This window comes from Nematolebias whitei, chromosome 8 (genome assembly GCF_014905685.2).
Source record: "Nematolebias whitei isolate Nwh7 chromosome 8, NemWhi1, whole genome shotgun sequence".
NCBI lineage: Eukaryota > Metazoa > Chordata > Actinopteri > Cyprinodontiformes > Rivulidae > Nematolebias > Nematolebias whitei.
This window is the reverse complement of record NC_056505.1, coordinates 20,385,454-20,411,775: the sequence shown is the minus strand read 5'-3', so window position 1 is coordinate 20,411,775 and position 26,322 is coordinate 20,385,454. Positions and strand designations below refer to the sequence as shown.

Sequence of the window (26,322 nt, the reverse complement as noted above, 5' to 3'; positions counted from 1 at the left end):
CAGAGAGTATGGCGGGGGACTCAGCTCACAGCCCTGGGGGATTCCTAGTTGACTCTCTTGATCATTCATGTTCATTGTATTATTCTGATAGACGGGGACATGTTTATTGGAAAGTCCAGCACCTAGTTGCAGACGGATGGTGTCAGACCCAAGTTGAGGAGCTCCTTGCAGACCCTGTGGGGAAGAACTGTATTAAACGCTGAACTGTAATGAACAAACATCCTCACATACATGTCCTTCCCTCAGGTGTGTAAGGGCTGTGTGAATAAAAGCATTGACAGCATCATCAGTGGACTGATTATGTTGATAAGCAAACTGTAAGATGGTCAGGACAGAACTCTTTATGTGGGACACCCTCTCAAAACACTTCATAACAATGTGAGTCAGTGCCACAGGACGGTTATAATTCAGGCAGGGTTAGCAGGCTCCTCTGATGATAGTGGCCTTAAAGCAGGTGGGCACAGTGAAGAAGCAGGTTGTAGATGTCTGCAAGCACCTCTGCCAGTTGCTCTGAACAGGTCCTCAGTGCTCACTCCTGAATGTTGTCTGGACCAGTTGCCTTCAGAGGATTTTTTTTTAAGGATGGAATGTACCTCAGCTGTTGATACAGTAGTCAGCTGGTCCTGTGTGTCCTCTGTAACCAGAACGTCTCCCTGCTGGTTGGTGTTGAGAGCCTTGAAGAGAGCATTAAATTAATTATTATTGTCTGGTAGCAGATATGGGCTTGAAAGTCTTCTGACATCAGTACAGCATGTGATGTGTCAGAGACCCTGCCACATACGTTGGAAGTCTGTGATGTCATAGCACTCCTCCAGTTTCTGGCTGTATTGCTGCATTTCACAATCAATGGTTTATTGTTAGGGTAGGTTTTAAAGTGTCTTGTTGGAACAATATCATAAGTGCAGGTGCTGATATATCCAGTGACAGCTGCAGCATACTCCTCTAGATCTGCAGTTGAGGCCTCCTTCAAAGCAGCAGCTCTAAACACACTCCGATCAGTAGTGGCATAGCAGTCCTAAAACCTCATTTCATCAAGTCTAGTTTAGTTTAGTTTAGAAAAACAGCAAACATAATGTCAAATGTATGAATATATAGTTATATGGGTTACCTTTGTTGTAGATTTGTCCCCTCAATGGTCTAAACAGAATTAATAAATCATCATACAACGTGATTTTATTAAAAAGCACTGATTACAGAATGAATGTAGGTGTACCCATTATGACCACAGGAGGCGCTGTCGTTCCGGGAGCGTTAATTTAGTTTCTCTTTGTCATCAGAGCAAGAATCTTCCTTTTCGGTGATTGGTTGAGCTCTGCGTTGCTAAGACGTCGCAAATAGTTTACAAATATGTTGACTTGGTAGTCAACAAATGGCTCAAGTGGGAGCTAATTTCTTTTCTGTGTCTTTTTCACGCCAAACTATATTTATACTGCTTCTTGTTTCATTGTCTCTGTCTCAAAACGTCGTCGGTAAGATTATTTTTGTGTATCTTCTAAAAAAAATAGCCCTAGCTTCACCTAGCTTTGAAGCTAACTAGCGCTCCTGATCATTTGTTGTGCTATTTTCCCCCACTTCATTTTATATAACTAACGTGAGCAGACCCTAGCATAAATGGTAACCATCTTTGTTCATTAGTCTTCCAGCCGTCCTTCCTCAGTGCTACTGGACCTGCAGTCACCGCCTATCTGCTGGGAAACACCTCGGGTGTTTCTCTGAATCTGAGGACGGTTTCTTTATCCAACACAACAGGTACAAAAAAAGATTAAAGGCAAAACCTCCCCCGTCCCTCTTCAAATCCTCTACTGAAACACCTTTGTGTTGGCTCAAAAAGGACGAGGTATGTGTGTTCTCTGTGATTTGGAATATATTAAGATTTATTATCTTCTGTAGGAAGCATTGATTCTCCATCATGTGCAGAAGAAGCAACGCGGTGGGTGCTCACAGCAGAACAGATGGGAAAGGTAAGAGATCTATCTCATTAATCGAGTTGATCAGGTAATGCTGAAATAATGCTTAAATCAGATGTAAACACTAAAAACTATATAACCCTCTAAAAACGATGCTTGTGTTTGTGTTGTCTTGTCCCTCAGACTGCATTACGAGTTTCTGTGAGATTAAATCAAACTCTGCGCCTGTGTGCTGAGAATGATACGAACAGTGACTGCTGTTTACGGTCTCTGTGTGTCCTGGAAACTCTTCAGGTGTCTGCCTGTGTTGGCAGCACACCCCAGGCATCACTGCTGATTCAGGCCTCCATACATGCCCAGTTGTTCACTGCTACTGCTGGACTTGGTAAAACAAATAGTTTGTCTTACGATTTTTGATAGGATAATTAAATTATTAAAGTCCCCCAACAATTTTGCATAAGCACTTTGAGAAAAGCACGTTTTAATATATGAATCATCCTTTCCTTCAGATAACAAAACAGTCATTCCAAATCAAGTGTACCAACCACTGGGCGTTTGTCCCTGTGACCTGACATTTAGAGTTTGTGACCTACGCTGCTGCTGTGATCAGGTATTTTTCTTGTTGATATTATGTTAATTTAGTAAGATTATTCAGTGAAATGCCATGTCATGTTAATCCACACTTTTTGTGTTTTGCTTTCAATAGGACTGTTCCAGTGATTATTTAAAGCTATTTGCATCCCATTGTCTGCCAGGACCGTTTGGCGGACAGGTGTCTCCTGCTCCAGATTATCAGTGCTCTGTGCAATCCTCTGAAAATGCTCCAGACTGGTTTCCATTTTTATGTGTCAATTCTCCACCTGAAAACAACCCTTTTCTTGGTTTCTTTTACCAAGGAGACACAATGTGAGGGGAAAAAAATTACACCTGTGTTTTTGAGCACATCTTTTATTGAGTAATTAAATTTCTTGTGGTCATTATGCATCCTTGTTCTTGTATCATTTTAGTGCATCTAGTCCTGGCCCTTCTTTCCAAAGTCCTGTATTGTCAGCCCCAGTACCAGTTAATCGTTATATTCAAGGAAGTCCCATTATCACAAAAGATGGCCAGTACTTTACTATTCCTCAGGTTAGTTTTATGCTTGATGTTCCGTTATTTTACTTTTTAAGGTGCAGTGTTTTGTACTGTGCTATCTGAACTTTAGCAACTAAGACCTAATGTTTGGTTTTGCTCAACAGATGATCCTTGGACAGTGTACGGACCGTTCTCCTGCAGCATTTCTGAAAAATGTCCAAGTGGAGTGTGTGATTCTTCTCCGCTCCTGTCCAACTGGATTTCCTTTACAAACAAAACCAACAGATTTGACCACTGAAGTTATAGATGGACGTGGGGGTAGGTTTTACTTCTTAACCGTTCTTAGGAGTGTGTTGATGTGTTTTGATACTTTATAAATGCCAGTGACTTGTTTTTTTTTCCCCAAGGAGTTGTGGTGGTGAATGTAACTGATGTAGAGGGTTCTGACTTGAGTTTGTTAATTTCTGAAAGTGGTGCAGTGAACTCTTCATGTATGTATAATGCAACATTTGACATTCTTACTACAGTAACTGAAACTAACAGTTAAATTAATGTTGAAATATGATCATATTTATCCAAAGCTGAGGGACTGGTGTGTCTGAATGTGACCTTAGCGCTGGATTACAAATTCTACTGGACAGGAAATGGCCTCACAGGTGTCACACTGACACGAACTGTTGGGTCCATCATCTTAAATGGAAGTGGTGAGTGCTTATAACTGGCGTGTCTTCAGTGAAAGTTAATGAAGTTGCTCCATGTTGACTGGTTTTGTTTTTCTGTATTTTAAACAGTGGCATTAACAGCAAGATATTCAGCCATGTTTCTAAACAAAGAATTTATGCCCGAGACCAACTCAGGAAATCCAGGTAGGAGAAGCTATTACAAAAGCTATTACAGAGTATACTGGTGTAGATTTCCTGATGCATGCTCAATAATCCAGGTAGAAAAATCTAAATAAGACTGAGCTGAATACAGTACCTCAGACTGAGGAAGTCTTTCGGAAGAAAGACGAAACGTTTCTACGATTTTTTTTTGTTTTGGTTTTTTTTTGAATGTCCAGAGGACCAGATTTAACTTTTTTAGATTGGTGTAGATTCTCAGACATCCAGGACATGGTAAATCGCTTTTTAAACTGTATGTAACATTTTAGGATGCATAATAACTGAGTTTCACGAACAGTTTAAAAAGTGTAGAGCTCCATCTTAAAATTGAGAAAGATGGAAGGCGACACATATTCAGTTGCAGAATAGTTTTTTAACGTTTCTTTAAACCCATTACAGAGTAATAACTCACACTTGTTTTAATGACAGGTTATCAAGTTGGAAAGCCAGTTATTGCTGGTATTGTGGGCAACAACACAGAATCAATACAGAAGACATCGTTTAATATTTGGAAACCAGGTAAAACCCATCAAATGAGATCATTATCACTTGTTGCTTAAACTTTAGCCTAATACTCAGTTACATACATCAATCCATACTAAAAGACAATTTGTCTTGTGTTTTTGGTTTGTTTGTCAGTTCATGATGGATTATGTTCCACTGCTCAGATGAAACCGGTTCTTTTTGGGGAAAATTCAACTTCAGGATGCCTGCTAGCTGTCAGTCCACAGAATCTGACTCAGTGTAATTTCCTGAGGTCTGCAGCTCAGTATAATATCTTAAGTTTATGCACAAAAAAACCCGACACAGTATGATTGTATATGTGAGCTAAGAAAGTTTTTTTTTTTCCTCTTAGAGAAACAGTTACTAATCTGCAGGAAGCTCTGACACCTACCACATATGTCGCAAAGCATGGAAACCCAGATCTTTTAACTATTTCAGACTGGGTCAACATAAGCTGTGAGTAGATGGTGCAAAAAACAAGTTATTGTTTTGAAATGTTTATCTTTTTTTTCCCTGTCCCTTCAGTGTTTATGATAAAATATTTTTTAGTTGCACTAACTTAATGTCATTCCCAACAAATCTAATCCAGATGTGACTCTGAACTCGAGCACAGTCGTGGCAGACGTCTCAAGTGCATGCGGTGATATTCCATCCCACCAGCATATCCAAGTTTGGACTCTAACCACTGGCCTGATAGATGGCATACCTCAGAGAGAAATACGAGCTTTGGAAGTAAGGTGTGTGTCAGATGTTGTGACAACACAGATTGCCCTGTTTTTTACAGAGCTTGAAAAGCTGTTAGTTGATGAAAGTTACTATAAAGCCTAATTCCTGTTAATGTTGCATTTTCAGTTATAGCTTGTCTACTTGGACTCTGAATTGTGGAGGGGGTGATGTTTATGCATGTGAGAACCTAGAGGAGCCTGAGCTGTTCCCTATCACCTCCACAGTCACATTCATTGACATTCTTGTCAACACAGAACCACCCAAAACCAGGTGCTGGAACATTCAACACCACGTTCAAGAAAAGTCACCTGGCCAAATGAATATTTTGACATTTCTAAGCTGCCAACATTAAGAAGTTCTATTTTCTTTGTAGGTTTCAGATCAACTTCACAGAATATGACTGTAACAGGAATGATGTGTGTTGGCCTGAGCTTGCCTTTCCATTCACTAAATATTACACAGGTGAGGATTTGACTCATTCTAAAAGGTTGATGTGGAGGTTTACACATTTCTTTTACACATCATGTAGCAAAAGAACAAAGCTGTTGTGTGAATAACAAACATATTAGTACTTTATAGTACCTAATCAGCGTTTGCATTTTAAAAGTGTGGACTATGTACCATTTATTATGGCTAAATGTGTTAATCTATCAAAAATTGTGGCTCTCATAATGAGTAAAACAGTTCCATAATGACTTATTTCCCTGTCTCTCTCACAGGTGAACCTTATTCTCAATCACTGGCTAAAGGAATGATCCTGGTTTTCATGTTTATCACTGCTTCGATCCTTGGAACTCCTTGGAGACAAATCAGACAAGCATGGCACAATCTTTGAAAAAGACCTAAAGGATCACATGCAAATGATAAAGAGGGAGTAAAAGATGCTACAGTAGGATTTACTTGTTTGTTTTTACCATTGAAAGTTGTTCACAATTTTAGTTTTGAAATGTTTGTGATTTTGTAAATTAAAGTTGTTGTAATGTTGCTCCAGTTTGTAATAAAAATATTTTTCCATTAATTTTTGTGAAAATTGTTTTGATCTCAACATTGTTTTTAAATGATAAGTGGGCTTCTTGTGCTGTGGCCACATTACACCAAGAGACTTGATCAGATGGACATGAGGTTGATTCACCAGTCTTTTGAGTTTGTAAATGACTGAAGGTGACACATTTTTGGAAGCTGTCTAATATGAGCAGGAAGAAACTTGTTTTGTCTTTGCTCTAAGATTTGAAAAGTCCAGCTGTTGGTGTTATAGAGAGTAACTTGAAGGAGACGTATGGTGTTAATAAGAAAGAACTCAAGGAACATGAGTTTTCTGGAAAGTAAATAAGTGTATGGGGAAGGAAACAATAGGGGAAGGGAGATGGATGTTATTCCAAGTGGACTGTGAAGGAGAATAAAAGTTATAAAGTGTGGTAGAAATTGTGGCACCAAGGTAGGAAGCAACCTGTAAATTATTTAGTTTTAATACATGCAGGTAGACAAAACTGACAAAAAAATTTTATTTGTTTCATTATTGCTTGGCACAGTGAAATTTAGTGTAGTGAAGGCTGCATGATGCCAGGTCATTTTTTGTTCTGAGCAGGTCCATCAATAAATCAGAAAACGGTCAAATTCACCCTATAAATTCACTGTTATCAAAATGTCACCTGTTCATTGGGTCAAGTTAATATTCTTATTTTTAAACATGCAGTTCAGTGTCACTTTTGTTTAGTACAATGGCATGTTGTGTTACAAATAGAACTAAATCAAAAATAATATAAAAGTGAATTGCACTTATAAAGTCATTGTGACAAATTGTGCCACATTAATTTCATTAACTTAGCCATAGAAGTGAGTTTAAAAACAGGATGATGCATACAGCTGAATGAGGAATAAGCCTTTAAAATAGTTATTCAATCAAGTGTTTACATATGTAGATAAACGAAGATGTTTAACATCCTGTTAAAATATGTCAGAATGCATTTAGTTTAATCAAAATTTTCTGGGGGAGGAGCCCCAGAACCCCCCCCCCAGTGTGTCTCATTCCCAATTTGATCCATCCTTGTCACTCCTAAGGAGAACCTCAGGCATCTTCAGCTCTGCCACATATGTCAATGAGTATCTAATAAACCAAAATGCAGATATTATAAAGCAGACCTGCTTATTCCACGTGGCATTCATTCATTCAACCGTTATTTATACAGGTTAGTCTCATTGAGTCTCGAGGACTCATTTACAAGAGAAACCTGTTTTAAACAACACAGATGACAACAATAGACAATCATGTAAAAAGCAAATAAAATGAAAAGTAAATAGGATAAATTATATAAAAACAACTACATTATAAAGTGACGTAAAGTACTAACAACAAGAACATGTCTGCATTGGTTTTTGCCATGAATTTAGCAGTTGTTTAAAACCACTTGGTGGTCAAAGTCGACAACTTCAGATTATAAAGTGTACATTAAACTGAATGGGACTCCTGAAAAGGCAAATGTTCATTGATCATGAAAAAGTTGTCAAAACTAGAAAAATATCAGTGATGCCTTCAATTTCTGAAACCAATGAAAAAGCAAATGGTACAGATTAATATCTGAATGAAATAGTAATTTTTGTCAAAGTGGACTGTACTTACTGTATATAGCAACTTTCTATCTTATGAATATATTCAAAGCACTTTACATTACAATCTGTGCCCTCATTTACCCATTCATACAGCAACCTATACATCTTTACAAGAATAATCAGAGATAATCTGGAGGCTAAGTGAAAAAAAGTTGTGTTGTAATGTCCAAGTAAAATCAAGGAATGAATTTGTGAAAGATGAAAATATGTCAAGAGAATGGTTGAATATGCAGATTTAAGTTCTTTTGATTTTCATTAATACAAACCTTAGGAGTCTGATAATGATTTTAATCCAGAGACCCATTTTTACCAAAAAGATAATATAACGTGTATATTATGCAGAAGAAAATATTCATATTAAAATTAAAGACTTGTAATCACTTTCAGTGAAAGAGTTCCTAAAGTACCTTTTACCATAATAAATAATATTTTGAACTATGTCAAAAAATAAGTTTCTGTGTTTGCACTTTTAGAGGAATATATGAGTGATGATAAAGAAGTCCACGAGGATTTTGAGACAGCGACATGTGGAGGTGTGGACATTTTGTGTCTTGACTGAAAATTGTTGATAACATGATGCTGTTAATGATTTTAATGTAATGTGTCACAATTGAACAACATTTAGGAAAATATAATAATTCATTGTGTTTATAAAACACCAGGATCTTGTAGTGACCAATTTATTAGAAACATTTCTGAGTTGTGTGCAAAACAAAATTAGATACAAAATTTCTATAAGCTTTCCAATAATTTGTGAATGAGATGGATGAATTAAATTAGATTAGATTGTTTTGTTGCATGAGTAATCATGTTGATAATTGCCCACTGACAGTAAAGATGGGATTATATAGTTCCTCTGTATATCGCTGATATTTACTATGAAGGAGAAAAAGAAAAAAAAAAGCAGGCAGTAAAAGTGACGATGAATTTTAATTTATTTTTTTCTAATAGGCTTCTTATTCAGTCATTTATGCATAGACATTTTTTCAGATAAAAAGTAGATCACAGCATATTTCATTAAATTTCCTTTAAAATCACCAAATAGATTAAATAGATGGTTAATATGGATAACATTAAAAAAATAATAATTATGGGTCAGTTTTCTGTAGAGTGACTGACGTGTGAGCGCCCTCTATAGGTACAGAAAAGTACTACGGACACCCCTGATTTAAAAAGATACTGGATGGATGGATTGCTGACATTATATTTGAAGGCTATTATTAACAGTGGAAGTCATTTAAATATAAGACGGAGCTTTAGGAACACGCTAAGAAAAAAAAACAACCCACTAAAGCTCTGACATACCCTCACAGTTCATGAAGCGGCGAAAAACCTGCGTTTTCCTATTCAGTGGACGACGAATGACGTAAAAGCGGCGTTCAATAACCAGAAAAACCGTCGTTATTTCTGAAATTCAAAATGTAATATTAAAACAGCATAACAAACGGAGATCTGGCGGGATTTTTTTTTCTTATTTTACAGCGTCCTGACTTATGCAACTGCATTATTTATGTGACACTTTAACCAGACATGCAGTAAAAGTGGTGATTTGTGTCGCTTTGGCTTGCGTTATACTTTCACCTTCAAACAGCGCCGAGGGTTTAAAACCGACCGACTTCCGTTCACGCCGCACTGCGCAGACTCCAGAAGGAGGCTGTCATTGGTTCAAAGATTCTTGTGGAAGTTGATCGCAGTCGGTGTAAAAGTGACGTGGAGAGTAAAGGAGATGGAAAGCCCACGTCTAAAACTTGACAAAAATGCGAGAAGACCTGTCGTAACACTCTAAGACGTAGAACGTGAGCATACGTTTTTATATTAAACTTGGAGAAACGAATTGTAATCCAAGAAACCGGAAGACGGTTTACCTGGCTAACCAATTAGCTCGCTAACAGGAACAGCCTCTACTGTTGCGACGGAAGCAAGGTATGTAAATTCAGCATTATGCAAGTTAGACATTGTTTTATCACCCGAGCAGAGTCACGGAAAGTCAAGGAAGAACGTGACTGACGACTTGTACTTCACAGAAACGTCCCCTGCTAGTTTGCTCACATTGGAACGAGAGACATCCGAGCCCGCCAGGATGGGCTCTCTTTTTCGAGGTGAAGAGATGTGCCTGGCCCAGCTGTTTCTGCAGTCTGGGTCCGCATACGACTGCATCAGTGAACTGGGAGAACTGGGGCTGGTGGAGTTCAGAGACGTAAGTCGTTCAGTCACTTGTGTCATTGTAAACACAGCCATGGCTCTTTCAGATTATTCTGGAGTTTGAGATAGAAAGTAAATGAGAAGTGGAAAAGTTTACCTACAACCTTTTAAGTGTCCACACCATACAGACTGTTTATTTAGTTATTTATTTATTTTTACAGTCTATGATCCACACTATCAGGACTGCGTTGTTGTTTTTTTAATATAACTTGCATATAAGAATTCATTTTTCGGTGTACATGTTCAACAGATGTGCCCCATAACAACTGTAATACAACGTAAATAACTTTAAAGATAAGTAGATATTTTATTAACCAATATTTAACCAGGTAAATACTGTTGATATCACATATCTCTTTTGCGAGGGAAGCCTGGGCCTGAAGGCAACCTAATATGCTTGTGTTTGAACTGTGGGAGAAAACCGGAGTACCCAGAAAAAAACACGAGAACAAGCAAACTCCACACAGAAAGACTCCAGGTCCAAACTGGATAGAACCCAGAAGCTTCTTGCTGTGAAGCAACAGTGCAAACCACTAGGCTGTCCATAATAAGTGTCGGACATAAACAGGACAAGGAAAATTTCAGCAGAAGGCTTCCTTAGATAAATAACATTACTACAATAATTGATTTTTTTTTTTATGTATGAATGTTTTTGTGCAGTGTCCTGAGATAACATCTGTTGTGACTTGGCACTACATAAATAAACTGAATTGAATTGAAAAATTGAACTTTTTCATAAAAATTACAAATTGCTAAAGTCATGAGTAATAACACGATAGTAATGGAACTGTGTGGTTTAGTTCACTGAGGTAAAATTCAATAATCAGTGTGTTTTTAAGTGGATTGTTGATAATTCTGTGCTTTACTCATGAATACTGCTACTTCTATTTCAGCTCAATCCCAACGTGAACGCCTTCCAGCGAAAATACATCAGTGAGATCAAAAAATGTGAAGAGATGGAGAGGATCCTTGGTAATTATAAACAAGACTTTATTATTTATTATTACTTTATTGAGCATGCATCAGGAAACAAGACTTTCATTTGCTATTTTCACAATTTAAGCTCTTGTCTGGTCTCCAAGTTTATTATTGTTTGAGGCTTTTGGGTCCTTTTAAACCATTTCTAAAAAGCAACAAAGTAACTGGAAACAAAATCAGAAATACCTAAGTCCACAGTGGATGTTCTCATAGAATAATTAGGTGTTTGGAAAACCTACAGTCATGAGAATTGTCAGGTGGTTATAAATTTGGTTGAATGAACTGCTCTTTGTTTTTTTTAAAACCCTGGGATATTAGATTAGAGGGAAAATGCACTCACTATCAGTCTTGGGTTTCATGCAAGTGTTGTTCAAAGGTACAGTCATGGTTTGTGAAAGCTGTAAATATTCTCAAACTGGTTTTGTGTCCTAGACAAGTTTTGTTTGCTTTTTATAGGATACCTTCTTAGAGAAATCAAGAAAGCAGATATTCCTTTGCCAGAAAGAGATATGAGTCCCGTGGCTCCTTCACCCAAGCATGTCATGACTATAATGGTAAGTCATTGCTGAATATTACTACTACTACTATTATTATTGTTATTATTGGTGCATTGTATTTGACACATATGCATAAATGGTTTTTTTTTTTTTTCATAGGAACAGCTGCAGAGACTTGAGGTTGAGTTAGGTGAAGTCACCAGAAACAAAGAAAAGCTACAGAAGAATCTTCTGGAGCTGACAGAGTACACACACATGCTTCGCATCACCCGCAGCTTTGTACAGAGAACTGCTGAGGTGTTGAATTCAGCTTAACTCGTTATTTTCCTTATTTTTAGCCCTATAGAAACAAGAGTTTGTTTTCTTTTCTTAATCACCCTCCATCTTTCTTTATTATCAGAGAGAGCCACAGCAAGTGCAGTATGAGGAGTTTCCTTTTCTTGAAAAAGACACAAGGATGGACTACAGCAGCATGCAGAGGCTCGGAGCCAAACTGGGGTAAGAGCTGTTTTATATAACGCAACTGAGAGCGGCTTCAGAATGTTTTCAGTCTGTCAATTTCTGCAGACTGGAATATTTTATGAAGTCAAAGTCCAAGATTTTTGTAATATGTCATACGCACCACATGTGGTACATGTGGTGGAATGAAATTGTGTACACAGGGTCCCAGTTACATACAAAAAAGTATAAATTGTAAAAAGAAAAAAAAACAGTTATAAGATCTAAGATATGAACTAAGAAATACGCTAAACTAAGAATACGCTAAGCACTAGCAGTACAAAAACACTACGCCAAACAACAGCGGCACGAACATGAGTCTGAGCAAATGAGTACGAATGAACACAGCAGCATGAAATGGAATGAAATTGACATTTTAAAATTATATTCATTTACAAATTACCATAAAAAACAGCACAAAATAAACAGCAAATGTTGTGTCAAGACAAGTATGGTAGTTAAAATTAATCTACACTTGTCTCAGTGAACTGTAGAACAGAAAATGTTCACAATGTTCTGGATATTTCTTAAGATGGGCATGCAATGAGTGTAAATTTGAAAAATCTGGTTTTGTTAGATTTAATATTTGTTTTATTTTTTAAATATTTATAAACTTTTTTTTTCTTTTTGGAAAATATCTTCCCTTTGCTAATATATCAGTAGTTTACTGAGGGAATAAAAACTAATGGATAATGGATCCAAAGATATTGCCCAGGACATCCTTGTGAAAGAGATTAATAATCCCAATGGAGTTCTTCCTGGTAAAATAAAAGTTGAAATAAAAATAAAATAATGCAAAGTGTTTGAAAAATGATGGGCTCTACATTTTACATAAATCTTTTTTTTTTCTGCCTCAACACTGCAACAAAAAGTGTCACAACCACAAAAGACAGTTTTCTAAGTTTGTTCAGTCTGGCTTGATATTTCTGTGATGGTTGAATACTGACAATTATTATAAAGCTTCATCCATCCATTATCTTCACCCGCTTCTTCCTTTTTATGAAGCGGGGGTCACTGGTGCCCATATCCAGTAGTCACTGTGCGAGAGGCGGTGGGACACCCTGGACAGGTCTCCAGTCCATCACAGGGACACATAGAGACAAATGAGACAAACAACCATTCACTCTCTCACTCACACCTAGGGACAATTCAGAGTTACCAATCAGCCTAACATGCATGTTTTTGGTCAGTGGGAGGAAACCGGAGCACCCGGAGAAAACCCACGCATGCACGGAGAGAACATGCAAACTGTTCATGTTTTCAGTTTCACAGTTTAAATATCGGTGAAAAATGTAGTGGGGTTAATAATTTGACCTTGTGCAGTAATAATAATTTACTCATCGTTCACAAAGTATTCCAACTGCAGAATTTCTCTTTTAAAAAACAAATAAATAAAAATCTGATTAACACACTGCAATTTTTTTTTCTTAACATTTGTGAACTTTTTATAACTTTTTGTGTTTTAAAAGCTAAACGTTGCAGGGCCCAATTTGACATACATATTACATGGTAACCTGGTAACTTTTTTTTTCCAGTTTCCTTTCTGGTCTGATTCAAAGAGCTAAAATTGAGGCCTTTGAGCGAATGCTTTGGCGAGTTTGCAAAGGTTACACCATCCTCAGCTATGCTGAAGTCGAAGAGTATCTAGAAAATCCTGAAACGGTAAGTTACAGCTTACTAAGACAATTTGTATGTGTTAGTTTATTTTTAGTCATGTCATATTTCCTCTGCAATGCCAAGTGAATGTTAAACTTGGACAGTCAAAACGGCAAAAGCAAAATGAATTACAGGAAATTTTTAAACAAGCAGGAGAAAGAGAAATCAACTGCTGTAAAATGAAGCACAGACTAACTTCTCTTAGCTTCTATTAACTTCTTTTTTCAGCTTACAACAAATAGAACTGTTATCTAAACGATTCTGTGTAAATAATGAAGAATTGGTTCTGTCATTGCTTTGTGCAGATTCAGTATATTTCTTCTTTCTGAAGCTAGAAGTAGTGCTCGTAAGAGTCAAACCATTAATCTTTAGAAATGGTGTTGAAGGCTCATTTGTTCATGATATATCTCGTAACACGTAAAAAGCACTTTATAAGAGTGTTAACAAACATGTTTTTAATGGAGGAGGACACAAAGGTTATTGGATCACATAAACTGTCCTTTTCTCAAAACAGTCTCTTTGAACAGTCATAACAGGAAAAAAAAAACCGGATGTAACGATAATTCTAAAAAAAAATGCTAAGAAAAACTCTTTGACAATGACTGTATGTTTATTTAAAATGAAAATGACAAAAAAGTGACATTTCCTCCTGGTTGTCTTCATATACAAAGAGCTTGCTAATCTTTTCTATTGAGACGAAATCACTATTTAACAATCGGATTCAATATCTACTGATGAATAGTGCACAATGAAAGGCGGTTCATTTCCCCATGGGGAAAAATGTACAACTTGCAGTTTATTTCTCAAGAGCTTGCTTTTATCAAGAGCAATAAGTCTTTTAAATACAAACCGGATTCCAAAAAAGTTGGGACACTAAACAAATTGTGAATAAAAACTGAATGCAATGATGTGGAGATGGCAAATGTCAATATTTTATTCGTAATATAATATAGATGACAGATCAAAAGTTTAATCTGAGTAAATGTAACATTTTAAAGGAAAAATATGTTGATTCAAAATTTCACAGTGTCAACAAATCCCAAAAAAGTTGGGACAAGTAGCAATAAGTGGCTGGAAAAAGGAAATTGAGCACATAACGAACAGCTGGAAGACCAATTAACACTAATTAGGTCAATTGACAACATGATTGGGTATAAAAAGAGCTTCTCAGAGTGTCAGTGTCTCTCAGAAGCCAAGATGGTAAGAGGATCACCAATTCCACCATTGTTGCGCAAAAAGATAGTGCAGCAATACCAGAATGGTGTTACCCAGCGTAAAATAGCAAAGACTTTTAAGTTATCACCATCAACCATGCATAACATTATCAAAAGATTCAGAGAATCTGGAAGAATCGTTGTGCGTAAGGGTCAAGGCCGTAAAACTCTACTGGATGCTCGTGATCTCCGGGCCCTTAAACGTCACTGCACCTCAAACAGGAATGCCACTGTCAAGAAAATAACAGAATGGGCTCGGGAATACTTCCAGACAGCATTGTCAGTGAACACAATCCACCGTGCCATCCGCCGTTGCCAGCTGAAACTCTACAGTGCAAAGAGGAAGCCATTTCTAAGCAAGCTCCACAAGCTCAGATGTTTGCACTGGGCCAGGGGTCATTTAAAATGGAGTGTGGCAAAATGGAAGACTGTTCTGTGGTCAGATGAGTCATGATTTGAAGTTCTTTATGGAACACTGGGACACCATGTCATCCGGACCAGAGAGGACAAGGATAGTCCAAGTTGTTATCAACGCTCCGTTCAGAAGCCTGCATCACTGATGGTATGGGGTTGCATGAGCGCTTGTGGCATGGGCAGCTTGCATGTCTGGAAAGGCACCATTAATGCAGAGAACTATGTTCAGGTTCTAGAACAACATATGCTCCCATCTAGACGTCATCTCTTTCAGGGAAGACCCTGCATTTTTCAACACGATAATGCCAGACCACATTCTGCAGCAATCACAACATCATGGCTACGTAGGAGAAGGATCCGGGTACTGAAATGGCCAGCCTGCAGTCCAGATCTTTCACCTATAGAGAACATTTGGCACATCATAAAGAGGAAGGTGCGACAAAGAAGGCCCAAGACGATTGAACAGTTCGAGGCCTGTATTAGACATGAATGGGAGAGCATTCCTATTTCTAAACTTGAGAAACTGGTCTCCTCTGTCCCCAGACGTCTGTTGAGTGTTGTAAGAAGAAGGGGGGATGCTACACAGTGGTAAAAATGGACTTGTCCCAACTTTTTTGGGATTTGTTGACGCCATGAAATTTGGAAACAACAGATTTTTCCCTTAAAATGATACATTCTCTCAGTTTAAACTGTTGATCTGTGATTTGAGTTCTATTCTGAATAAAATATTAGATGTTGGCACCTCCACATCATTGCATTCAGTTTTTATTCACAACTTGTTTAGTGTCCCAACTTTTTTGGAATCCGGTTTGTATGATTCCTAAACTTGTTTCTCATTTGCAGGGTGAGCCTACCAAATGTGTGGTCTTCCTGATATCTTACTGGGGAGACCAAATTGGCCAGAAAGTAAAGAAAATCTGTGACTGGTAAATATTAAACATCATAAATGACATCTGGTTCTATAGGTTTGATTTAAAATGTTATAGCAGAACTAAATTGTAAATTGTACTTTTCAAAATGATACTGTTTTCCTCTGTAGCTACCACTGCCACTTGTATCCATACCCCAGCAGCAACGACGAGAGGAATGATGTTGTGGAAGGACTAAGAACTCGCATTCAGGATCTGCACACAGTAGGTTTTTTTATACTTTTAAAGCATCTAAATATGCACTTTTTTAATCTCCGTTCAAAAGCTAGCTCATTTCAAATATATACTTTAAGATGGATTAATAAGTACATGTAGAGCATTAGGTGTGTTTGTTTAAAACGTCTAACCGGTGAACCCAGTTGTTCATGTGGTGATTTAGAGAAGTTTCTCACTGAGGATTGTTGTATGTGGTGTTGTTTTTGACCTGCTGTGGCTGAAACAGAGTTGGTTTTGGCTCCTGTAGCACGTGATCAGCAGGAGACCTCAGCTGAATGTTACCAAGATATTTTCTTTCACTCCATGCAGACTCTACTTCACAATAAACTACAAATCCTCTCAATTAGATTAGATAAACACGTTTTCTGTAATGTTGGATTTATAATCACAGAACATTCTGTGTACCCGTTACTGCGTCCAGGTGCTTCATAGGACAGAGGATTACCTCAAACAGGTCCTGATCAGGGCTTCAGAGTCGGTCTACACCTGGGTTGTCCAAGTCAAGAAAATGAAGGCCATATACTACATTCTGAACCTGTGCAGTTTTGATGTGACCAACAAGTGCCTGATTGCTGAGGTGTGGTGTCCTGTCGATGACATTCCCAAGCTGCGGAGAGCCCTGGAAGACGGATCGGTGAGGAAGCCTTTTACTGCTCATATTCTCATTTTTAGACTGTTCACGACAGTCATTTTTGTTGTACAAAAACCAAAATAAATCAGAATAATAGTTCTATAAGCCTGTTTTTTTTTTTTTTTTTTTTTTTTTTTTTTTTTTTTTTGGGCCGTAACTATATTCCTAAGGACGGTATGATTTTAAGGTGACTAAACCAGAAAGGGCAGTGTTTTATTTATTTATTGTGTGTTTGTTTTTGATAAAGTAATTTTTATGAGATAGTAATCTAAAGTTTTCACTCGTATTTCAGCGAACAAGTGGTGCGACAGTTCCCTCTTTTGTCAACCGTATTCCCACCACCGACACGCCCCCCACTCTTATAAGGACCAACAAATTTTCCTCTGGCTTCCAGAACATTGTGGATGCTTATGGAGTGTGCTCTTACAGGGAAGTAAACCCTGGTGAGTTTATTTCAAGACCTTTTTGTTCTTTATTTGTTCCAGCCATGCTTGCATCACTAAATAAAACTCTAAAAGCAAAATGTGATGGATCAAACTATAATAGAGGCCAGCATGTTTTAAGTTTTGGGATTAAAAAGCAACGATAACATCAAACCAGCAGCTTAATGTGTTCCACGACAGTCTCCTTCCATTAGTAACACGATTTGTTGCTGTTGTCTTTTATGTGAAAACTTTGCATCATGCCAGGTTTTTATTTTAGACCGAACAACAGAATAAGTTTGAATTTATTTCCTCTCTTTTTTTTAGCTCCTTTTACAATCATAACTTTTCCATTCCTGTTTGCTGTGATGTTTGGGGACCTGGGTCATGGAGTTCTTATGGCTCTGTTTGCCTCCTGGATGGTGCTGTATGAGAACAATCGCAAACTTAAAAACACCAGGAATGAGGTGAGTATTAAAGCTCTTTCTGCGTTAACTACTGACTAGTGTCATGTTGTTGGCATGAAATTGAACCGTGTATTTGATGTGTGTGTGTGTGCAGATTTGGAACACGTTCTTCGAGGGGCGTTACATTATTCTGTTGATGGGCCTGTTCTCCATCTACACTGGTCTAATTTACAACGACTGTTTCTCAAAGTCTCTTAATATTTTTGGTTCTGGGTGGAGTGTGAAGGCCATGTATGATGCAAAAGTGTGGACGTGAGTATCTAATAAGTACTCAATCTTTGATTAAAAATGTCAACACTGTAAGATATTTGTAAATTTGCTTGTTAATTTTTGTTGTTGTATTCAGAAACTTGTAACAGACTCTTGTTGTTTATTTATTATTATTAAAGGAACAATGATGTTCTCAATAATAAATTTCTCACTCTGGATCCAAACGTCACGGGAGTTTTTCATGGACCGTACCCTCTAGGAATCGATCCAGTGAGTAAAGTTTTGAGACTAGTCATCACGTATAATGTATGTTTTCACTTTTCAGTTTATCATCATTATGTTAATGTAAATAACTTCATCATGCACTTTAAAGGGCATTTTGTATTTTGTTGTTTTATGTCAGCAGTAGTAGATCATTGATTACTTCATCTGCATGCAAAAAAAGTTTAGTTGTTTGTTAGAAAATAAATAAATTACTGTTCCTTAAGTAGCAAATTGAGTAAATACAGCTGGTTATTGGGGGGTGGGGGTGGGGGCTAAGATAACATTTTGGTATTTAAGTAATATTTTTCCCTCCTTCTGTTTTAAAGATATGGAACTTGGCATCCAACCGCCTTACCTTCCTTAACTCCTACAAGATGAAGATGTCTGTGATACTGGGCATCATACATATGAGCTTTGGAGTAATTCTTAGCACTTTTAATCACATGTAAGTATTATGGTGGTGAAGATTCTCAGTCATCCAGGACATAATACATTTAAAAACGTTCAATACAAAAACAACTGGACTTTATTTGTAACAGAAGACGTTTCGCTCCTCATCCGAGGAGCTTTCTCAATTCAAAGAGCAGAGAGTGAGGGGTTCAGGTTATCAGGCTGAGATAAAATACACATATGTAGATTGACTAATTACACCTCACACCTTAGCAGTAGGGGTTTCTTAAGGTCTTTGTTAAACTAATTCATCTTCATCTGCCTCATGCCTCATCAGCCTCATCTGTGAATTAGTTTAACAAAGACCTTAAGAAACCCCTACTGCTAAGGTGTGAGGTGTAATTAGTCAATCTACATATGTGTATTTTATCTCAGCCTGATAACCTGAACCCCTCACTCTCTGATCTTTGAATTGAGAAAGCTCCTCGGATGAGGAGCGAAACGTCTTCTGTTACAAATAAAGTCCGGTTGTTTTTGTATTGAACATTTTTGAACATGTAAGTATTATTTTTAGTCTTACCTGAATTTTTGAAACAGCCTAAAAGTTAAAAAAAAAAAATGTTTTACTTGTTTTGCCTTCTTTCTGTCGTTTTAAAATAGATACTTTCGGAAGAGGTACAATCTCTATTTGGTATTTGTGCCTGAACTCCTGTTCCTGTTGTGTCTATTTGGCTACTTGGTGTTCATGATATTCTACAAGTGGCTGGCCTTCTCTGCAAAGGACTCCAGACATGTCCCCAGCATTCTCATTCACTTCATAAACATGTTCCTCATGCAAGGTGATGAGATGCAGCCCCTCTACCCAGGACAGGTGGGAAGCCCTTACTGTTTCTCTGAACAGATCAGTTTCATTTGCTTTTAGCTGAACTGTAGTAAACACAATAAATTGCACAACACTTGTTGTTGTTTTTCTTCTTGCAGACTGGCCTACAGGTATTTCTGGTGGTCATTGCTGTTCTTTCAGTGCCCGTTTTACTCCTGGGGAAACCGCTTTACCTTTACTGGCTCCAGAACAGAGATCGCCACCACCTGGGAATGTACAGGGTGAGGATTTTAAACATGTCAGATCTTTAATTTCTGTATTCAAGGATAACTGTCTCCTAATGTTTTCTTATATAATAATAGTCATTGAAGTTTAGACACATTTTAGTCTTGTTAGTTCACGATATTTGCGTGTATAAAATGGCAGTACAGCTAGTTTATCAAATGTAAAATAAATGATAAATAAAAACAGTACTGCAGAGCTCTTACATGTCCAAAGTGTAGAAAAGCATGGAATTTGTTTTTTTGTACTTATCAAGTCTGGATAGCTGGATCAATAATGGTATGAAGGAAAAATACAGCATGTGTTTTCAGTTTTTAGCAATAAACTTCTAAAATTAGGAAAAAAAATTACAGCTTACAAATTAGAAAAAGGAAAAGTTAATTTTTATACAGATTAAATGTGAAATGTGGATGTAGCCACATCATCACTTGGTTTGCCTCCTAACCCTGTAACATGCTTTGAAAATGAATAAATACCTATATTAGCTGCCCAGTCTAGCTCATCAAACCACAGATAGTTGGCCACCACCTTTAGGTTGTTTTCACACCTGATAGTCAGGTAGACTCGTTTCGGTTCAGGACCAATATTCATGAGCTTTTGTTTACATTTGAGCTGGTGCATTTGCATTCACACTGCACTGTGCAGTCGAGTCAACCTGTTGAACCAACCTATTCCTCCGCTCGCCTGTGGGGGCGCTGCACCAAGAACTACTGAAAGAAACAACACAAAAACCTCTGAAGACACTTCTTCTTCTTCTGTAAATAAAAATAAAAACGAAGTGGCATCAAGTTTAGGAAGTTTTAGGAGTTATATTTTGTCATTTTTCAAAAATGGACTTAGCATGAGCAGAAGATGAGACAGAAGACCATGGAGAATATTGTTTTTCTACACAAGGCAGCTGACGGCTCCATATAAGGTCAGAGAAATGCGTGTTTGTTTGTCCTGTGGAGCGGGGCTCGGTCTGTTTACATTCACACTGTACTCGAACCGCGCTGGAGTTCGCTTCTATCGGACCGAGACCTAGGTTTTAGCCCAGGCCAGAGTTCGCATTTTTGTTCCGTGACAGAGTTCGGTGGCGCGTTCACACCTCCCTAAACGAACCAGACTTTCTAGGAAAACATGCTAGAGTTCGATTAAAGCGGACTAAACAGGGCTGGTGTGAATGCACCCTTAATTGAAATATGTAAAGAGACTAAATCTGTGCATGTATTCTCAGGGGTATGAGCGCGTGCGGCGAAGCAGTGATGAGGAGCTCTGCCTGCTGAGGACTCATGATGAAGAGGAAGGCAGCAGTCACAGTGATTTCTCCAGTAGTGGAGAACACCTCGCAGAGAAGGTCAGACCAGCAAAGAAACTAAACCTTTGCCTTTTTTTTTAGCTTTATCACCAATCATTGTCATTTGTTGTTCTTTTGTTTCTGATGACTCTTCTTGTTGTTATAGTTTAACTTTGCAGATGAGTTTCTTCATCAAGCCATTCACACTATAGAGTACTGCCTGGGCTGCGTCTCAAACACGGCGTCCTACCTGCGGCTCTGGGCTCTAAGCCTGGCACATGCCCGTGAGTATGATAAACACCAACTTGTTTATTATTTTTATTCTTGTTAAATTTCAAAATAAATGCCAAGTAAGTTTTACAAATAGAAATATTCAAACTCAAAGTGCAAACTATGCATTTTTCCCTCTTTCTTGTGGTTTTGTAAATGCCAGACGTTAAGTGTTGTGAGAACTGTGGGATTTATATTTTTGTACCATTACAGTCTGTACAGTAGTCCCTCACTTATCTCAGGGGTTACGTTCCAGACACCCCCGCGATAAGTGAAAATCCACAAAGTAGGGGCGTTATATTTATTTTAGTATTTATATATATATATATATATATATATATATATATATATATATATATATTTTAAGGCTTTATAAACCCTTCTCACACTCTTGCAATGTTTTTACAATGTTCTAAACTTTCTAAACGCTCTAAAAGAGCACAGTGAAAGAGAGCAGACAGACTAATGCAACGTTTACCAATGGGGTGGACTGGCCATCGGGACATTTCCTGGTGACCTGGCCTGCTCAGTGATTGCCGATGGGGACTAAAGGCTTGGTTCTGGTCACGCTTGATTATTTAAAATAAACAATCCATGCTGCTTGTGTAGCTCACTCAGGTATAAGTCAGACCCCCAGCCCCCTCCTGTCTCTTTCTGAGGCTGTTGGCGATCACTGAGCAGGCCAGGCCACCAGGAAATGTCCCGATGCTCCCGATGGCCAGTCCCTCAGCACAATGCTGTGACTGGTCGCCTTCCATCAATCAGCCAATCGTGTGTTGTGTCCAATCTTGCGTTGGAAACCCGCGAAAGAGTGAGTCCACGAAAGTCGAACTACGACGAAGTATCGAGGGACTACTGTATAGTTTTTTTTCCTAAATTAAGATACACTTTCTTTCCCCCACTTTTTTATGATTTCACAGAGTTGTCAGAGGTGCTGTGGGCCATGGTGATGAGAGTGGGGCTACGAATGGACACCAGACTTGGGGTTTTATTTCTTATTCCAGTGTTTGGCCTTTTTGCCGTTCTCACTGTGTCCATCCTCCTGGTTATGGAGGGACTTTCTGCTTTCCTTCATGCCCTTCGGCTGCACTGGTAAGTTCTTAGTGACTCTGTGTCACTAGTCTTTGATTTTTCTCTGTGTTAGTATGCTTCTAACAGCTGTTTGCTTTCTTCCCAGGGTGGAGTTTCAAAATAAATTCTACAGTGGGACAGGAGTGAAGTTTTGCCCGTTTTCTTTTTCTCTGCTGCCGTCTAGCTTTGAGCATGACGGCTTACTTTGAAGGGACGATCTAATAACGCTGACAGCTGGTGAACGGAGAAAGAAACAAGCCAGCAGTGTCCTCTGCTTATAAAGACTAATTTCAGAGACTTCACTTGGAGTTTTATATTTATTTCTTTTTTAATTTAAGTGGGAAAAAAACATGGTGAGTAACAGAAACCTTCGGCTGAAGCAGAATCACCTCCCAGAGGTTTCAAAAACAGGCACAGAAGGACTGTTTTTTTTTGTTTTTTTAACGGCAGTTTCGAGTAACAAAAGTATATATTTTTACCAGGATCAGGATGCTTCAGTACAAAACATTTTGAAATACTGTGGAAATACACCAGGAAGAATGAAGGTCATTAAAAATGAAGAGCTACGTCTTTGGAATTCAAAGAAGTATTTTTTTTAGTATTTAACAGTAACTTTAATGGAAGAAAAGCAAACACTTTCAGTTTTGCTTGAGAGTAAATATTTATTTGAAACTCCTCTTTTGGACTTTTATAGAATTTCCTATGAAAAAAAGCTAAATGGCATTCACTTTTCCTGTGAAGAAAAATACTTTCATAAGTGTTAGTTTCTCTGCTTTTCTTGTTTAACATCCATGTAGACACTTTCTAATAACAGTTGGACTTCACTGATGCAGAGCTGTCGTAAAACACAGTAAAAGGGTTCTGTCTGAACTTTTTTGCAGATTTACTTTTTTCAGAAGCATTTTTTTTATAAACCGCTCAACAAACAAGATGCAAAAACAGCAAACTTCAACAAGAATTAAAATAAAACCAGTTTCCGCCATGATTAATTATTGTGAAAGTACAACTCCTCTGGGTCATCAGTGATGAAGACCTCAGCTCCAACATTAGCACTTGTTTATGCTGAGTTGACTACTTGTGTTCCAGATCCAGTCTGTCATGCAGACCTTGCACTCCACTGCGTTTTTGCATCAGAATGTCACTAAAAACCCAACTGAATCACCTCTTCATGCAAGACGTCTGTTCCTTGAGACCGTTCTGTGAATTCTCTAGGTTTTTGCCACTCACATTGCCGCTACACTTCATAGCAGCTTCTACAGCCTGGTTGGGCTTCTCCATGTTCAAAACATCTTTTCCACTTTGGAGCCATTTATGTAGTCGTGTTCAGCTGTCCTGCCGTTGAGGATGATGTCTTTCTTCATCAGCAGATCAGCTTTTACTCTGACATCATTATAACGATCGACAACCCCTCACTTATGGCCTTAATGAAATACACCTCGTCTAAGGATATAAATCCTGTCACCTGAGTGTGTTTATGAGGAGTAGCTTTTTATAGGGGTGTATTTGATGATAAACGCCTTTCCTCAGTCCAGTGCAGGTACTGGTGTGTAGCCCTACCTCAGCTTATGTTCCTTCGTGTGTGTCATTAAAACACTGAAGCAGTTTTGGCCTTTTGGTGTTGAATACTTGGACAGCTGTGTGAGACGTGTGTGCATGCTGACACAGAATTATATGTTTTTTAATTTAGAATTCAGATGGAGGCTGATTGGATGCGTTTCTTTTTTTTTACATTCTTAAGCTTAATTTAAGAATGTAAAAAAATAAAAATCCAAAGCATTCATTTGTTGACGGCTTTGCTAGTCTGAAACAGACTTGTTCAAAATTCCTACATCATTATTCAGCCTAGTGGTTGGGTTTATTACACTGTATGCTGGTGTGAACCATTAAAATTATTAAGACTCAAGATTTTCTTCCTGAAACAAATCTAGCTTTTTGTCTTCTTTGTATTAAATGTCTGAATTTGTTCTATTACATTATTATACTATTTTTGTAATTTCTGGCAGTTTTTTGCTCTTTTCTTACAAAACTTGAATAATGTGAAAACTGAAACTGCCTGATTGTCATCTTGTATGGTTTGCTTTGCCCAATTTTTGTCTCGTTGCTTTACGACCAGATAGCCAAAGCACAATAAACACACAGCAGGCTGTCCTTCAGCAGGTTTTGTAAAAAGACCTGTTAGTGATTAGATGTTTTTAATTGATAATTATTGGTTAGCTAAAGTGCTTTGACGTGTGGTTTGCCTTAATTCTATAGTTAAAAAAAAAAGTTTTTCATTGGCAAACACTCCATGCCTTACCTTTTTAAAATCATTTGTTCTAAATGTCAATAAAATGTGATTAGTCTCTTTCAGTCATAAATGCATCTCTGTTTTATTTATCACAGTCTACACTGAGGTTCGCTGCAAAACATTTAAGCTCATGTAGCAGCATTTTTTAATAGATCAAGAAAATTCTTTACCTTGTATATCATTTTCTAAAAAGCATAACTTCATATGAATTCGTGCTGCTGCTTAAATGTAGATTTACCCTAAAGAAATGTGTAAAATGTCATTTTTAACGCCTTTACATGAAAGTTTTGATTTAAATAAATAGTATTTATTTTTTAACCCCATCATTTGTCTGATGCAGTCACTTTAGTAAATCAGATGATTCCATTGATCATTTTGTACCATAATTAGTTAAGGTTTACCTAGACTAATCAGACCTGGCAGTATTTGTCCACATTCTTATTGGTGAGCCTACGTGAACTGTCGCCTGTTTCCCATTTGACAGGAGTGACACCCAGTGTGGCCGTCTGCTGCAGAGGTTTGTTTGCCATAAGGTTGGACGTGTGTGTACAGGTTTAGTCTTCTACAGACAGTTGTTTGTATTGAGTGCTTATTTGAGCTACTTTCTCCTCTGACATGAACAAGTCAAAGTCGTCCTCAAAAAGGCTCACGGCCTTAGACTAAAGGTGTAAGCAACCACTGCACCTTTTTTTAACCAAATACAGTTCAACCCGACAAGTGTTTTCTTAAGTTTTGTACTCCATAACACAAGCACACCAGTGTACGCCACTTCCATGTGGAGGAGAAAAATGGGTGAGATTGGTTTTGGATGTTTACACCGTGTGCCTCAACTTTGACTCAAGATCGCCCTCAAATTCATTAAGCTGATCCACTGGGTAGTTTTGTTTTTGTGCTGAAGTAACATCACTTTAATTATCTGTAAAAGTACTAATTCATTTGTTCTTAATATACCTGACCTCATTTCCTTAAATTAATTGTTAAAATGGAATAGTTTTCATTTGATATTGCCTCCTGACTACCAGCAGTTCAGATTTGTCCTCCTTGGAAGACGTTTGTAATCCTGAATATCTCCCACCCAGCACATTACAGAATTAACTCCCTTTGCTCTCTACAGAGGACATTTAGTGCTTTTCAATGATGCCAAATATGAAAGGGTGGACTTTGATACATATAGATGGCCGCTTGTCCTGAGCCTGGTTCTGCTAAAGGGTTCTTCCTCATGAGGGAGTTTTTTCTTTCCACTGTCGCCTTCATGCTCGCTCAAGATGAGAGTTCTGTGATGGAGTTAAATTCAAAGCAGTCTGCTCCTCAGTTAAATGATGTTAAATTATTGTTTTTGTATATGAATGTTTCTGTTCAGTGCCCTGAGATGACTTCTGTTGTGACTTGGCGCTATATAAATAAACTGAATTAAACTGAACTGAAAAACGATAGGTATTTGTTTGAAAGTACCCAGTACTGGTTCGTTATTTTTCACTAGATGGCAGCACAGGACTCTCCTCAGCCTCTTTGGTTATATTTCTAATTATTTACCAGGCTCAACTTCTCCAGGCCACTTTGTCTAAATGTTTTAGGTGTAAAAGTCTAAATTTGTTCAACAAAGAACAAATAAGCAGCTACACAATG

At 37.8% G+C, this 26,322-nt stretch overlaps 2 protein-coding genes across 2 annotated transcripts; both read left to right on the top strand.

Annotated features, from left to right (window-relative positions):
- The first annotated feature begins 1,358 nt into the window (after positions 1–1,358).
- Positions 1,359–5,974, top strand: tctn2 (tectonic family member 2). The gene is made up of 18 exons (XM_037680411.1): positions 1,359–1,469; positions 1,636–1,749; positions 1,891–1,961; positions 2,091–2,292; positions 2,417–2,517; positions 2,614–2,813; positions 2,915–3,035; positions 3,146–3,299; positions 3,389–3,472; positions 3,563–3,685; positions 3,773–3,847; positions 4,292–4,381; positions 4,502–4,619; positions 4,719–4,822; positions 4,956–5,103; positions 5,219–5,362; positions 5,466–5,554; positions 5,812–5,974. Exons 1-18 carry the CDS (start codon positions 1,370–1,372, stop codon positions 5,925–5,927), a joined length of 2,154 nt encoding a protein of 717 aa, XP_037536339.1. The 5' UTR covers positions 1,359–1,369; the 3' UTR covers positions 5,928–5,974.
- Positions 5,975–9,673: 3,699 nt separating this feature from the next.
- Positions 9,674–23,118, top strand: atp6v0a2b (ATPase H+ transporting V0 subunit a2b). The gene is made up of 20 exons (XM_037680410.1): positions 9,674–9,896; positions 10,795–10,873; positions 11,336–11,433; positions 11,536–11,673; positions 11,777–11,874; positions 13,410–13,536; positions 16,002–16,084; positions 16,198–16,291; positions 16,725–16,937; positions 17,227–17,377; positions 17,684–17,823; positions 17,918–18,075; positions 18,213–18,303; positions 18,624–18,742; positions 19,348–19,558; positions 19,669–19,791; positions 21,009–21,128; positions 21,235–21,352; positions 22,259–22,430; positions 22,516–23,118. The coding sequence occupies exons 1-20, from the start codon at positions 9,780–9,782 to the stop codon at positions 22,616–22,618; spliced, it is 2,553 nt and encodes an 850-aa protein (XP_037536338.1). The 5' UTR covers positions 9,674–9,779; the 3' UTR covers positions 22,619–23,118.
- Positions 23,119–26,322: the final 3,204 nt, after the last annotated feature.

Excerpts from the sequence above, each read along its gene's own strand:
- atp6v0a2b (XM_037680410.1), top strand. The coding sequence starts at position 9,780 with ATGGGCTCTCTTTTTCGAGGTGAAGAGATGTGCCTGGCCCAGCTGTTT. Across the intron at positions 11,434-11,535 it reads AGCATGTCATGACTATAATG|GAACAGCTGCAGAGACTTGA; the intron begins GTAAGTCATTGC and ends TTTTTTTCATAG. Across the intron at positions 17,824-17,917 it reads TTAAAAACACCAGGAATGAG|ATTTGGAACACGTTCTTCGA; the intron begins GTGAGTATTAAA and ends GTGTGTGTGCAG.
- tctn2 (XM_037680411.1), top strand. The coding sequence starts at position 1,370 with ATGGCTCAAGTGGGAGCTAATTTCTTTTCTGTGTCTTTTTCACGCCAA. Across the intron at positions 4,382-4,501 it reads GTTTAATATTTGGAAACCAG|TTCATGATGGATTATGTTCC; the intron begins GTAAAACCCATC and ends TTTGTTTGTCAG. Across the intron at positions 5,555-5,811 it reads ATTCACTAAATATTACACAG|GTGAACCTTATTCTCAATCA; the intron begins GTGAGGATTTGA and ends TCTCTCTCACAG.